The 14851-nt window shown below is 36.7% G+C and overlaps 2 protein-coding genes across 2 annotated transcripts in view; one reads left to right on the top strand and one right to left on the bottom strand.

Moving 5' to 3' along the window:
• Positions 1 to 3034: 3034 nt before the first annotated feature.
• Positions 3035 to 14346, bottom strand: TSPAN19 (tetraspanin 19). Its single transcript, XM_057374757.1, is given in 8 exon segments — positions 3035 to 3109; positions 4293 to 4330; positions 4333 to 4373; positions 5675 to 5819; positions 9157 to 9265; positions 11612 to 11705; positions 13772 to 14077; positions 14186 to 14346. Coding segments are annotated over 8 exon segments (969 nt in total).
• LRRIQ1 (leucine rich repeats and IQ motif containing 1) overlaps positions 13934 to 14851 on the top strand; it is a 99434-nt gene continuing 98516 nt past the window's right edge. The window contains exon 1 of the mRNA XM_057374760.1: positions 13934 to 14088. The gene's annotated coding sequence lies outside the window, so the exon portion shown is untranslated. The remainder of the gene's footprint in view (positions 14089 to 14851) is intronic.

The raw sequence follows: 14851 nt of genomic DNA, 5'->3' as shown, positions 1-14851 counted from the left end.
GTGCTGGAGACTTTGAAGAACCACAGTCTGTTTCAATGTAGCCATTCAAATATGGGAGCTGCCACTCACAGACTAGAATGATGTTCAAGATCATGCTCTCATTCTCAGTTTGTGGTGTTTACAAATAACACAGTGTCTAAGAATCATGTGTTGTACTAGACTTCAATACTTTATGTCAACTTTTAGAATCTGTATTAAATAGGACAGAGAGCTGGATAGCAAACTTGTGACTTCCACAGTACTGGGAAAGTATGGAATTACAGAGATCCCTGTAGGACAAGGTAGGCAGCCCAGGGAAGTGGCTGAGTCACCAGCCCTAGAGTAATTTAAAATACGTGTAGATATTGCACTTGGGGATATGGTTTAGTGGTGGATTTGTCAGTGCTCAATTAATGACATGACTCAATGAACCAAAGRTTTCTTTTTCCAGACTAAAAAAATTAAATTACACAGTGATTCTAAGTCTCAAAAAGTGTAAATCATTGGCATTTATTTCGCTGAATGAAGAGGATGCTTTGTCTGGTTGATCTAGAAACATTGGCATAAAATATTTGTAAAATATTTCTTTAATTAAATATTTTAAAAAATAATGTAGTTTAAGATAGTTCATGCTGGGAAAAACTTGGATCAGTTCCTCACAGAACTGCCTGGCTACTTGTTCCAGCAGCACCCAGCCAGGTATGGGAGTAAGTCTAACGACATGAAGGCMGTGGGACCACTCTATAACAGAAGAGTGCTTTTAAGCCAGGTGAAAGTGCAGTGCAACCGCAGCCTCTGTTWTCTCTCTTTATTTTGTATGGAGAATTTAAGCACTTATAATTTCCACCTATAGACTCACACTAGTAATTCCTTTAAGGACGTCTTATTTTGATGACACAAATTCTCAGTTAGCTGAACTTGATCTATTGATTACCTTACAGAGCTTTAAYACAGCGAGAGTTGTTTCCTCCACCATTCTTTTGAAGCACACTCTCCCATCATTTTCTCTGTTCATACAGTGTCATGTGGCTATTAGCTTCAGACTTATTCAATATATTTTTGAGTGTGGGCTATGTATAAGGTGTGTATTTATATAATTCTGCAAATCTTATGTTTATTTTTCCTATGTCCTCTATTATTCTTGAGCTCCCTGTGTCCTCTAGTGGGTGCCTATCAGAATTTCAAAGACTGGTGAACAAATATTTGTTTCGATTTTTGTATCTCAAAACATTAAAAGGAATAATTAACTTTCCATCCTATAAATTKTGTCCTATATGCATTCTTTTATTTATTTTTTTTTTACTATATTTTATATTAATAGTGGTATTTTTACAGTTCTCCCTGGTAAGCATCCGCAGTATGTGTGGCAATATTGACAATTTTATATTTAATCTTCTTGTACACTCACATTTGTCTGTTATCTAGTTATCTATGTTCTTGCTGGAAATTTTAGCAGCCATTTTCAGTTTTGAATGGTGTTACAGGTCTTGGCAGGTATTGTGAGCATTTTCTTGTGTAAATTCTTCTCTCACTTGGGCATGCCAAATTGTTGCTTAGGACATTAGAAGTTACTTCTGTCCATCCTAAAATATTATTTGTGTACGAAGCACAGTACATATTTAAAGAATTTGGATTTTAGCCTACTGTGAAAAGCTGTTATATGAGCGCATGAGTGACAATCGTTCTCTAATAAAGATATCTTAGGAACAAATGCAAATTTCACATGTAGCTGTATTTGGGGCTTTCTAAATTCTTGAGTATACAGTATTAAACTGGATGAAGTTCATTTAGTGTTAACCACTTCAAGTTGTAAAAACTATAAGTTAGTGCAACTGGGGTCCCATTCAAACCAGAAGAAAAATGGTACTTCGAAGAGGATATCATTCTGTAACWCTTACCTTGGAAAAAGGATGAATTGCTACTCTACTGGAGTACCTTACCCTTCAGATGCACTAGAACACTTGTCCAGCTTTACATGGCTGCACTTACCCTTAATATCCTTTTAAAATGGGGAATAATTCATTATTTTAAGTGTAACAAACCAGTAAGACATGAATAGGTATTTATTAGATTTGGATGCAATTTACTGTGCTAGAATACTGAAGAACCCTCCTATGTGGACTGAATAGAAGTATTTTTATATTTGCAGAAGCTACTTCACACTGGCTGAAGTATTCTATACTTCCTAAAATGTAGCTTTTGGAGGGAAGGAGGGACCGCCCTGTATCTGAAGTTCTCTAAATAAAAAATTCAGCCAGTGGCAGGCACTTGAAATGGAATTACTTTCATTCTAAATAAAAAGAATATATCAAATATATATAAGTATCAGAAAATTGATTTCTTAAAGGGAAGTTTTAGGGAAAAAATAAACAATGCTAAACATGTATGCTTGTAATACCACATCTTCCTCAATTCTCAAGATGTTTCAGGTCACCTCATTGATCAGAGAATGAAGGATGTTTTAAGGTTTCAAGCTCACTCCACTCTAAACCACTAAATCCATTTGATTGAATTAATGGTAAAGAGACATTGAGTGAGAACAAAAGATGTTAGCTACAATACTCCTTGGAAAAGAGATGAGGAGTCCAATATTTATAAGACTCGGTGAAATTTCTTGAGATTAAATTACACAATAGATASGGAAAAAATAGAGAAGGTCTGGAAGGAAAAGTAAAGTAGAAACATTTAGTAATTTTTTTCTTGACCAAATCTGACAAAGAGCTCCTTCTGTTTCAAAGTGTAGTGTATATAGTACTATTCATATCACTTTGAACAACTTGATCCAGAAACTTGGGAAACTAAAATTCAGCTTATCAGGAAGATTTGTTAACCAGATAGTAAACAGTATAGTACTTCAAACTTTAATACACAAAATTTTGTAGCATATTACCATAACCATAGTCAAGAACAAAACTCAAACATATTAAAGCCCAAATGTTAACATCATCATGATTACAATAAGTAGAACCTGATTGAAATTTCAGTGGAAGTAATTTTGTGGACTGTCAAAGGTAGGATCAGAGAATTATTGTGCTGCAGCAGTACTCAGAAGAGTTCATGACTCATTTGACCAAATATTATTCTTCCTGACTTTTGGAAATAGCTGATGAGTAAGTGTAATCAAAAAAATCTGAGAAAGGAAAAAGCTGGATTAAAAACAACAAAGAAATTKTACAAACTCATGACTGAGCCAATCTGACTGCTGAGCTCCTATGAATGACAATGCAGAGGATATAAAGGAGAATGATCAGGACGTGGTTGAAGATGCAAGCTGAATTTTCTGCATTAGTACAGATTTACTGTGTGACTGCTAACAAGTCATTTGGGTCCACATTCACAGATATATCTTGAAATCTATTTCAAGTGACACAGTTAAATATTAAATGTTTCAATCCCCTATGAGTCCAAATATGGTTGGATTCATTGAGCTTAAAGGTCTTTATTAAACTAAATGATTCCATGAATCTTGGTCTTAGCACTTGAATGGGGACAACAGTTCTTCGGCATCTGACAACAATGTGTCAGTGATAGAACACTGAGGATCATGAGACAGTCATGTTCTGTGCTAGTGAGGATTAGGCGAGTATGAAAAAGAAACTTTTTCATTATTGAACTGGCTCTCTCCATAGCCAGAATAATTTTACTACTGCATCTATGGGAAAGTACTACATAGGGAAGAGGCAAAATAGGGCATGCTTTTGATTCTCTCAGTAAAAAATGTACAGATTTCATATTCAACCTCACAATTTTAGTTAATACTAAAAACCCTTCTGCTTGCTTTCTACTTACCTGCACGGTATTCATGAACAATCAATTATTTTCACCATTATTTGTGTGATTTTGATTTGATATTGAAAGTTCTATTCCTTTTTGCCAAATACAATTTTCTCATAGGTATGTAGGAGGAGAGATTTCATTATTTTGTCTTTTTGATTTAGTACAATCATGGAGTAGATTCTGTACAAATAGAGGACAAAGGAGGTCTTTTGGTCCAGAAATTTTATATGATCCTTAAGCACTTCCTGATCTTGAAATGTTGTTTACTTTCAGAAGTCTGGTCAATCTCTTCATTCTACAGACTTTGGACAATGTAATCTCTGATGGTGTTTGAATATATGGGAGATGGTGGGTAAACAGTGCTTGTTCTCACTTCTAATTAAAACTGGTGGAAATCTTCGAAATTTTTGGAGAACATGCCGAAGCCAAAAGATTGATTTTTAGTCCCAGTAAAAATATTGCCATTTTTTTTTTTTTTTTTTTTTTTTTTTTTTTTTTTTTTTTTTTTTTTTTTTTTTTATTAGAAGCAGTCTTACCTGTGTTGTTAGTAGGCTGATAGTAATTACAGTTAAAGAACATTGTTTTCAAACCATGTATTTAAATTTTCTTCACATCCCCAAGCAAGTACATGTGAAGAGATGTCAAGGAAAAACATGTCAACTTTGGAACTTATATTTCATCTTTATAAGAACATGGTTTTAAAATATCTAGAATAGAACTTTCTGCATGGTATGATAGATTCTGGTTCTTACTTGCCAGAAAGCAAATACGGCAGTAATGCCTACCATGGAATGCTAGCTACAGCATTTTTTTATATTATATTTTTTAAATATGAACTAAACAAAGTGTTCTTTGGGGAACCTGATATTTTTGTATTGAAATGTTCCAGAACTTCTGACTTAATCAAAAGGTAATATGTTTTTGTGTGTGATTAACTGAGAGATTAACTTACAAGTAAAAGCTCCAAAGTATATTTTCAAGTTATCATTGATTTTTATGAATTATGCATCCTGAAATGGATGCGCAGATTTTACAGGTTATAATCTATGCTTATTAGATTGCTTTTTAAAATATTTGTCAAATTATTATGTATATTAAAATAGGTAGAAATACAATCAAATGTATACATAAATGTCTTCTATACTTTGAAGTGATTTTTTTAATAACGACAAGGGTTTGTAGAAACTGAGAAATTCCAAACTGATGACCAAAGGAAGACAATAGCAGATGTCACTGGACAACTTCCCATTATTTACTGTTCTGCATTGCCAAGAAAAAAACTCGTCCCACTGTATTTTTGTCCGCATTGGGTGGTTCTAGTAACACCACAGGGATTATAGAAAAGGATCATTATGTATCACTTTGCTCCAGCTCAGCRGTGATATCAGATGGTCCTATGCAAACTGGTCTCTTTATACTAAGATACACAAATACTAACATGAACTGATCTCACAAAACACATCGTATTTCAGTGTCTTGCTCATTCCACTTATCCTGTAAAGTATTGGAGATGCTCTGGAAACAGATAATGCAAACAGGTGGAGACATTGCTCACAATTGCAAGTGGAAAATGTACTGGATACTTTTATGTACTGCCAATTTCCATTGTATCGATGTCATTGATTTGTGCAGCATGGGTTTATGCCATTTAAGATGTTTCTTAAACCACTTCTAAATTTCTCTGTGATATTGATCAGGCACAGCTCCTGTTTTATTGAAGCATCCTTAATTTAGAACTGCCCACACAACTGACAGCTAACAAGTAAAAACCAAGGCTTTAGGGTGACCAGAGACAAAACAATGAGTATTTGGCGTTTGTAAGCCACATCTTGAAGGCAAATACACTTTATATATATTTTTCTAAAGTCTATTTAGTAGAAAAAGTTATGTTCTTAAAAAAATATATTTCTTACTATATATACTATATGTTAAATCCCTTGGGACATCACAAAACCATTTCTTCAGATTGCATTTTGTTCATGAACATGAGAAATGAGTGCTATTATTCTTGGATTTGTTCCTTTCCCACTATGTGCCATTGTGTCTTCCACAGCATTCCATCTACAATAGATATCAAAATCATGTAACTCCAACACCATAAAGACTGTCACACACAGGAATTTTCACCCAAATGAGTGCTAGCTATTAGTTAGTTGATTAAATTAGTTGGATATTTTTCCTCTGTTCTCAGTGCAAAAATGTTTCTGCAGGAGATGATTCACTCTTGTATATGTATCATTTCCCATCATATGCACTGGATAGCACAAACAAGGACAACATGAACTTTTAATATACTTTTGAAAGGAACTACATCCACCTCTGAATCCCTGGTACAGGAAGGATATTGACCTGGTAGAGTGAGTCCAGAGGAGGCCACAAATATGGTCGGAGGGACTGGGAACCTCTCCTATGAAGAAAGGCTGAGAGAATTTTGATTGTTCAGTCTGGAGAAGAGAAAGCTTCAGGGTGACCTAACTGTGGCCACTTGACCTGAAGGGAGCCTACAAGAAAAGAGAGATTTCACAAGAGCATGTAGCGAAAGGACGTGGGGGAATGGCTTCTAACTGAAGGTGAGTAGGTTTAGATTAGATTAGAAAAAAGTCCTTTCCTTTGAGGCTGTTGAGGCAGTGAAACAGATTACCCAGAGAAGTTCTGGATGCTCCATCCTTGGCAGTGTTCAAGAGCAGGTTGGATGGGGCTCTGAGCAACCTGGTCTAGTGCAAAGTGTCCTGCCTAACGTCAGAGGGGTTGGAACTAGATGATGTTGAAGGTTTTTTCCAAATCGAGCTGTTCTATGGCTCTATGACCTTTCTTTATACTCTAAATCATTCTAGAACACATCTAAATAGAAAAAGAAAATAATTACAAATCCAGGCTAAAGTAAAACATTTTGACTATAAGTAAGCCTTATGATGTATTTTTAGTGTAGAAATTGTGTGTAAGTGGTAAGTTAGACTAAGGCTAAATATTATTGGGGAAAGTACAATGAATGCAGTTTCATAACAAATGCAAAGGGGGGCAAATTTTATGAAATATATAACAAATAAAACCACAGAAACTCTGTTTTACTTGGATAGAAAAACTTCAATAAGAACCACATTTTGAAAAAAAAATATTCCTTTGTTCCTTTTAATATCATACTGGCAAAAATGCTCCCCTCTTAGTGAGAGATCTTTAGCAAGTCTCCCTGTCCTAGGTTAGCTGAGTATTGTATTCCTATCATCTGCTTATGTTAGAGGCAAGTTAAACAACCCTTCTGTAACTATACATGATAGTCGAGACTGCTCTGGTTTGTTTGGTGATGTTCCTCCCTTCAAGGACAATGGGAGGGAAAGGGACAAGACACACACGGGTTTTTTTTTTTCGGTGGGGAGGCTCTCTCTCAGGATCAGCAGTGGAAAAAGAAGCTGCCTGCTCTTCCTGGGACTGCTCCTTTTTCTGCCTTTCTTTGGACTTGTTTTTCCTCGAATTTTTTTTTCCTCTTCGTCATCTGAGAATTGGAGGATTCTCRTGGCACAGCAGGGAGAAAGATCCTTCAGTGAACTATTGGAGAGAGACTCTGTCCAACCCCTCTGGGGGCCCCAGAGGGGAAGCTACTCCCAGGAGGGAAGAGAAAGGCTTTGGGATCTAACAGCTGATTCCACAGGTTTTTTTGGTTTTTTTCTTTGTGTTTTCTATAATTTTTAAATAAATAATTTTTTTCCCCTTTTCTTTTCACTTTCCTCTCTGTGGAAAAGGTTGTCTCTAGGACCCGGGTGGAGAAAAGAGAGGGGGGAGGGGGTTTGCTGGAACTTGGGAGTGTTTTGCTCCCATTGAATTCATTCAAACCACTACACTCCCTATTCCAACACGTTTTAGTTGCAATTGATCTCTCTCTTGAACACATGGCTCAAACTTGGAGGACAAAGCAAACACTACGCCCTGTTCAAATGGATTATTGGCTAGCTCTTCCCAATAACCCACCTTGCTGCCAGTAAAACAAAAGCAAACTAAACTAGCAAACAGCTGGGAAAATAGAATCATTTTTGTGTAAGGAATTCCAGGAGATTTTCAATCTGAWTCAGGATGAATATTCAGAAATATTTTTTTTTGTGGGATGAAAATGATCCATATTTTAATTCAGAGATGCTAAACAGAGCCAGGTCATTTTCATGTTCTGAATCGTCAATTCAAGATAGACCGCTTCTAAATTTTGAAAATTAAAGTACTTGGCAAACACTGTTCTTTTACTGTATAAATATTCTGTTTCAACAACTCCATAGGTTTAGTCAAAATACTCACCAGCTTTAAGCAGTGCATTAAATAACTCCAACAATATAAAAAATATTATTAATGATCTTCTGTCTGTTGTTTTTCTCATGGCAGATGCCAATGATTCCAGCAGCTGGGAAGGTGGTGAGTCTGTGTTCCTACAACAGTTCAATAAAACTGCAGTCAAGTATACCAGCACATAGTCTAGCTGCACCATTGACATAATGGGGTCACCRTTAATCACTTGAGAAATCATGAATGCAATGAATGGATTTTCAAAGAACAGATTTTAAAAATACATTACAAACGTGTTAGTAATTTTGAGACCAGACACATATGCTTTGTGAGTTATCTGGAATCATAAATTATCCTTAACACTTATTAAAATATGCAACTCACCTCTGTAAGAAGTTATATTTAGGGATGCACAGCTGATCTTTAGAAGCACATTAAAATATATTCAGTCATTAAAGTGTAGTGTTTGCAATGAAAGCCTATAATGTAGAATTCATTTGAAAAGTGGATAACAGATTGCTGGTCAAAAACATTGCTAACAACTTCCAAAATAATTGACACTATCCAAATGCTTTAAAGGACTTTTCTAAAAAAGTAAATAAATTACCTACTGACAGACCACAGAAAATGTTTTGATTATTAATTAAATATGTGTATTGAAAGTACTAATTTGCAAACTAATTTTAGACTCTAAGCATTATTTTTGAGAGTCTCAGTGCAAAATATTTTCACATGTTCTCACAGCAGGAGCTCTACTTTGACCTCATAACATCTCTACTTGGTTCTCATCAGCCTTGAGACCTAAGCAGATCAAGTGTATTATGGTATTTAGCACTTTAAAAAATACCAGGATTCACATCATTTTTTTGAGCTGCAGGAAGTTTCTCAGCTTTCAGTGACCAGAACCCTCTGCTCCTACATGAAATGAGAAGTTCTTCAAAAGTTTAATCTCATCAATAGTGACCCATATAAAAGCAAGGAATCTGCCAACCCACATCAGATAATAGCAGCAGATCTTGAAAAATTAATCCTTTACTAAATTAGATTTTTTAATATAAGTTCTAATTGTTATACACATTTCTGTTTGACTCAGTATTTTTAGAGGTAATATCTAGTGAGGTTTCTTCCTTATGTTGTGCTGCATAGCATTCACAATGTTCTACACAGGTTCCTGCTCAGCCACACTCTCATTCCCATATTCAGAAACAAAATCATCAATTCTGCTGTTCCATTGATTGTGGACCTGTTAATAAATATTTATAGCACTTGATATATGCATATTGGTAAGAGTGTGGATAGATAGTGCAATCCTTGATCTTTTATTGATATTGTGGCTTCTTCAAGGATTACTTGCAAGCAGCAGCATTCTAATCAATTTTAGGTCATATTTATGACCTAAGCCACATCACAGCCATTGCAATAGGAAAGTTCAAAGCCAAAGGGAAGCATAAATGAAGTGACCCAAATCATGTACATAGCTCAGGTGATTAGCCCAACTGGAGCCAGAAGAGCCAGGAAACAGTTTAGTTCCACCTGATCTGCCCTGAAATACTGAATTCGACTTCTCATGCTTTTAGCCCCTAGCCCATATGGCTAGGGGAATTAACAGTTCATATTGGCCCTAGATTAGGCATCTTTGGTAAGACTGTTAAAATACAACTTCAGCAGTAATTGAAGTGGAAGCTCATGACAAAGAGATTAGAAAGAGTGCAGCAGGGAACATATGCAGGGAAGAAATCCTAGGCTACTGAAAGGTTTTGTTACAAAGCAATACAAGAATTAGGCTTCTCTAACTCATTTCCCTTGCTATAGCCACCCTAAAGACAAAACTCAAAAGCTTGCACAGTAAATGATGATGTAACCATCATTTATTATACCTCAGCAGCACTTAATTAAGGTTGAGATCAAGTGCAATTACAGTTGATATAAAATAAATATAACTTCACATTTTCAATCAATTTTTCTAGCACAAAGAGCTGACTCCAGAATGCATTATTCCTAACAGTTTAAATCTTTCAATATGAAAACCATGATAGAAAACATGGATGACTACATCATCATAAATCAGCATTTAATGAAGAAATTTGATAATACAGATGCACTTTGAAGGAATAAAATGAATTTATTTGTGCTGTAATCTGCCTGAATTGCTTCAGTATTTGGAGAACGGTATAAACCTTATGAGAGCACTGTCATTGGAGATATTCTTAATCCATAGATTTTGAAATTATGAAATAGAGAGGTGGCCAGGCTGGTATTGATTCAGAAGAGATTACCTTCCACACAGCACTGTGAGAACTGCTCAAGAGATTGCAGTTGTTATGTGTAGAAAAGTAAATGACTGAATATATAAAGATTCAAAGTGGAACAAGTACTAGACAACAGCTATGTTGGTATTTATTGCTTGCTGCTGTTCAAATTGAAGATACATGTTCCTTAGCTTAGATCTCTGCTTGTACCTAAAATACAGGTTCAAACAATAAAGTCAGTAATTCCTTGGTATACTTTGCCTGCCACGATACCAATAACTCCTACTGTCAATTGCACAGGGGACTGCTGCTGTCACCTGCTAATACACAGCTAAGTATCTAATGCTTCCTCCCACCCCTGCTGATATGCAGGAAAGGGGAACTTCCTGAGTAATCCCTCAATGAGGAATAAAGCTGTCCCTTCCACTGCTGATTCCTGAATAGGAAGTGTACTGTTTATGCAGGGAAGGAATTGGAAATATATTTCTATGCACTCCCATTTACTTCGTTGAAAAAATAAATTTTCASCCACAGTATCAAGATACTGTGATACTAGATGATTCCATGGAAGCTGGCAATGAGAAACTTCTTTTTATTTCATCASCTAACAAATTGTGAGGCAAACACTATATGCCTAGGCAGCAGAAGGAAGCAAGAAGGAACAAGATTCCTGGTTATAGCACCTGAGCTCCATTCTTTGCTGTAAAAATTTATATATGTAGTGTTTAACAAATAAATCATTAGCACAGTTCTCTGCTTCATCCTTCATAAAGTCTAAAACAGATATCTCAAAAAGAGTGATAATAAACAAAAGATGGAGAAAAAAAAATCAAAGTGATCATAAGAGTGGATAGTTGAAGTGCAGTTTTTCAGAAATTAAGGCGATTTTCCCTTGAAAAGCTGGAATTTCATACTAATCCAGAGTCTTCAGTTTTGTGTCATTAGATAACAGCTTTTTAATCGTACTTTGATATTTCGATATTGCAGCCATACTGCAGCTAGCTACCTGTGCCTTCAAGCCGCAATATTCTGGAGCAGGCTTTGCTTTATTTCTTCAGCACAATCTAAGTATTTTAAAACATCTATGCTAATAAATACAGTGGTTAAAATCTTTGCTGCATAAAACTGCAAGTATTTTGTCATTTCATACAGTGATATGGAAAGAATCTTCAATTGTGTTGAGATTTCATTTGAGCCAGGACTTTATCTAAATATGTCTTTCTATCAGCAATTTTGTATGTGGAAATCACATCATGACAGGATCACATACTTCATGCATGCAAAATTCCCTTTCATTTTACTAGAATTTTGCAGGCTGGTTTCCACTAGTAGCTAGTAACTAGTAGACATTTGATTTCCACAACAATTCCAAGGAAACCCATGGCTGATGTAAAAGTAATAACAGATCCAATGCCAAGTATACAAGAAAGATACGCAGGTCAAATGCAGTCTGCTGAATTATACAAAGAAAAGATGAATAAAGCTGATTTATTTTTCAGCGATTCACGTATAAGCTGCATACCAAGAGAAAGAAATAAATCAATTGCATAAATTATAATAATATATAAATTGTAGATATAGTAACCTTACAACCACGTAGTTAAATCAAATACTGCCCCCTTGTGACAAAGAAAAATCTATTACTGCTTCAGTCGATTACATAGAACCATACAAACATAAAATCATTTGGGTTGGAAGGGACATTAGAGATCATCTACTTCCAACATCCCTGCCATGGGCACGGTCACCTGTCACTAGACCAGGCTGCTCAAATTAAATTTCGTTTCACTTTATTCCTTGATTTCTTATTTCATTTTCTTTCACAAAATGAAGAATTTTCACTATTTCAAAGGAAGTAATTTCATGAGTTTTCCTTTACTTTCCTATCTTCCATTTCACTTAATTTCTTGACTTACTATTTCATTTTCTTTCATCAAATGAAATCTCATGATTTAAATGAAAATAATCTCATGAAATTTCATCTCATTTTGATGCACTTCCTGTCCCTCCATGCCATTCAATTATTTTCACTTAATTTCTGAATTTTGAGTATTTGCAATTTCATTTCATTATATTTCCTTTCCTGTCTTTTCATTTCATGAAAATTCTTCGTTTCGTGAAAGCAAATTAAATCCTGCAATTTATGTGAAATGTCTCTTTTATTGGCAAATTTTTTGCTAAACACAGAACATGGTCTTTATTCACCACAAGCATAATGCAASTCTTTTACAAAACAAGTGTCAACTGCACATTCAATCAGTGAATAAACACTCAACTAGAAAATTCACCCATGATTTAATTCTGTAAAATGGTGGATTTCAAATGGATGAGTTTCCATTGTTTTAATATTTAAATACCTTGCTGATCCATTACACTGGTGAGAAAACTATAATCAGTTGCACTTGAAGTGAATAATTTGTGCTTAGCATCCCTAAATCTTCAAGAAATGTACTCTGCTTATTCTAACGCCAGTAGATGGGAAAATCCCTACCATTCTTCACAGAACTTTCCCATTGCTCCCAAAATGCACATTTTCTACATAAAATCTGACTTTACCTTTGAGCTCTTATTTTTTGTAATACCTGTTTTTGCATCTTGGTATTCCTCATCAGACTCAGGGTTAGATGCACTCCCTATAAACACACTAAAATGATATTATTTGCACTCTGCCTGCTCTGTATCACCTTTTCCTGGACTAAATTCTATTGAGTCTCTAATTCTCCAACTGGACATTTTCTCCAGCTTTTAATAACTAGAGAGGGATTTCTACACAGACAGTGATAGGATAAGGGGGACTGGTTTTAAACTAAGAGAGGGGGCAGTTAGATTAGATGCTATGAGGAAATTCTTTACACTACGAAGGGTGGTGAGGCACTGGAATAGGTTGCCCAGAAAAGCTGTGGATGCCCCAAACCTGGAAGTGTTCAAGGCCAGGATGAGAAACCTGGCCTTGTGAAAGGTGTCCCTGCCCATGGCAGGGTTTGGAAAGAGATAATGTTGAAAGTTCCTTCCAAGAAAAACCATAGTATAATGCTCTGAATTTGCATGAGCCTTTCTTTCACAATTCTTTTTTTTTTTTTTTTTTTTTTTTTTTTAACTGCTGTTGTTTGCTCCCTGCCTGCAGTGCCTTCAGGGCCGTGCTGAGCCACTGGTACCCCTGCACCTGCTCGGCCATGCCACACTGACCACACCAAGCACGCCAGAGCCCAGTGCCCCAGCAATGCCCTTCCGAGCCATTAACAAGCCCCATTGTGGGAAGACAGAAGGGATGTCTGGTGTGTTTTCATTTTGCGTGACTCTGGACTTCTCTGGGCAAACAAGAACGGAAATAAAGTCACGATGTTTTAATCCAGCTTTATTGTGATTTTTGTATGCTTTTTTTTTCCCCCTGGTTAATTGCCTCTTGCGATTTATTGCAAACACTAAATAAAAAAAAAAAAACAAACCAAAAACAAAAACAAAAACGAAGCCAAAATCAAAATAATAAAAAAAAAAAATACCCCCAGACACCAAAACCACGAACAAAGGTGCTGCAAAGTGCTCTGTCCCACGCCGAGGGCACCGCCCAGCGTCCCAGGAACGTGAAACCGTCCTTCGTGAGGAAATTTGGCCCCTCCCGCTGTCCGTCCGAACCGCTGTTTCCCGTTGCCGTGGTGACGCTCTGAGTGTAGACGAGCGGCGCGGGGCTCTCGTGCTCCCCACGGAGCTCCCGACCGTCCGCTGTTGGCGAATGCGGAATTTCAAGGCGGAAGGGCGGCCGACCTCCAGAGACGGCCAGAAAGGCGGAGGCTCCGTGAGGRGCTTGACTGAACGACAGGTCAGTGGGTACATGAGGTAGACCGGGGGGAGCCGGACGACTGCGGGTTCTTTGAGCGATGGACTACAGCTCCCAGTATGCAAAGGGGCGGTGCCACGGGCCTGTCAGAAAGCGGACTGCCTCCGGCCGCGATGCCTTTCGGGAGTTGTAGTTTTCCTTCAGCTGAGAGCTGCTCGTCGCTCCCCCGGCTGACATGCGCTCAGTGTGCCCGGGCTCCCCCTGCAGGAGACGGCGAGAAGCTGCTCGCTCCCTTCTCATTGAAGGGGGCAACGCATTGCGAAAGGAGGGAGGGGAAAGGTTGACAAGGTACAAGTTTTCCCCCTCCCTGAATCCGTCCACAAATTTTTTACTTCTCTGGTTTCACCATTTCTCGATGCTTTCTCTGTATCGTTAAAACTTCATCGAGTGCTGATTCTTAGTCTTATGTTGTAACTGTTAATACTTAGTTACTGTGTGTCCCCCCCCCCCCCCCACCTTTGTAGCTATTAGGGCTGGAAAAAATTCTTTGTGAAAGAGTAGAGTGCTGGTGGAGGTTTTAAATGTTTAAACTTGGTAACATGCAAAATTTTAACGAGTATTCTAAGGAGGATTCTCTTATCACAATGTTTTGAATGTTTTTCTTATTTTTTGCTTGTGGAATAAGGTTTTCATGTTTTAAGGCAACTGTTCAATAAATACATCTGAATGAACTTAGGCTAAATGAGTACTTTTAATTTTGGTTTGTGCTGTGTTGAAGGGTTTTTGATTTCTTTTTTTTTTTTTT

The sequence above is a fragment of the Malurus melanocephalus genome, unplaced genomic scaffold (assembly GCF_030028575.1).
Source record: "Malurus melanocephalus ecotype Western Australia unplaced genomic scaffold, MMel_1.1 scaffold_232, whole genome shotgun sequence".
NCBI lineage: Eukaryota > Metazoa > Chordata > Aves > Passeriformes > Maluridae > Malurus > Malurus melanocephalus.
This window is presented reverse-complemented; position numbering and strand designations above follow the sequence as displayed.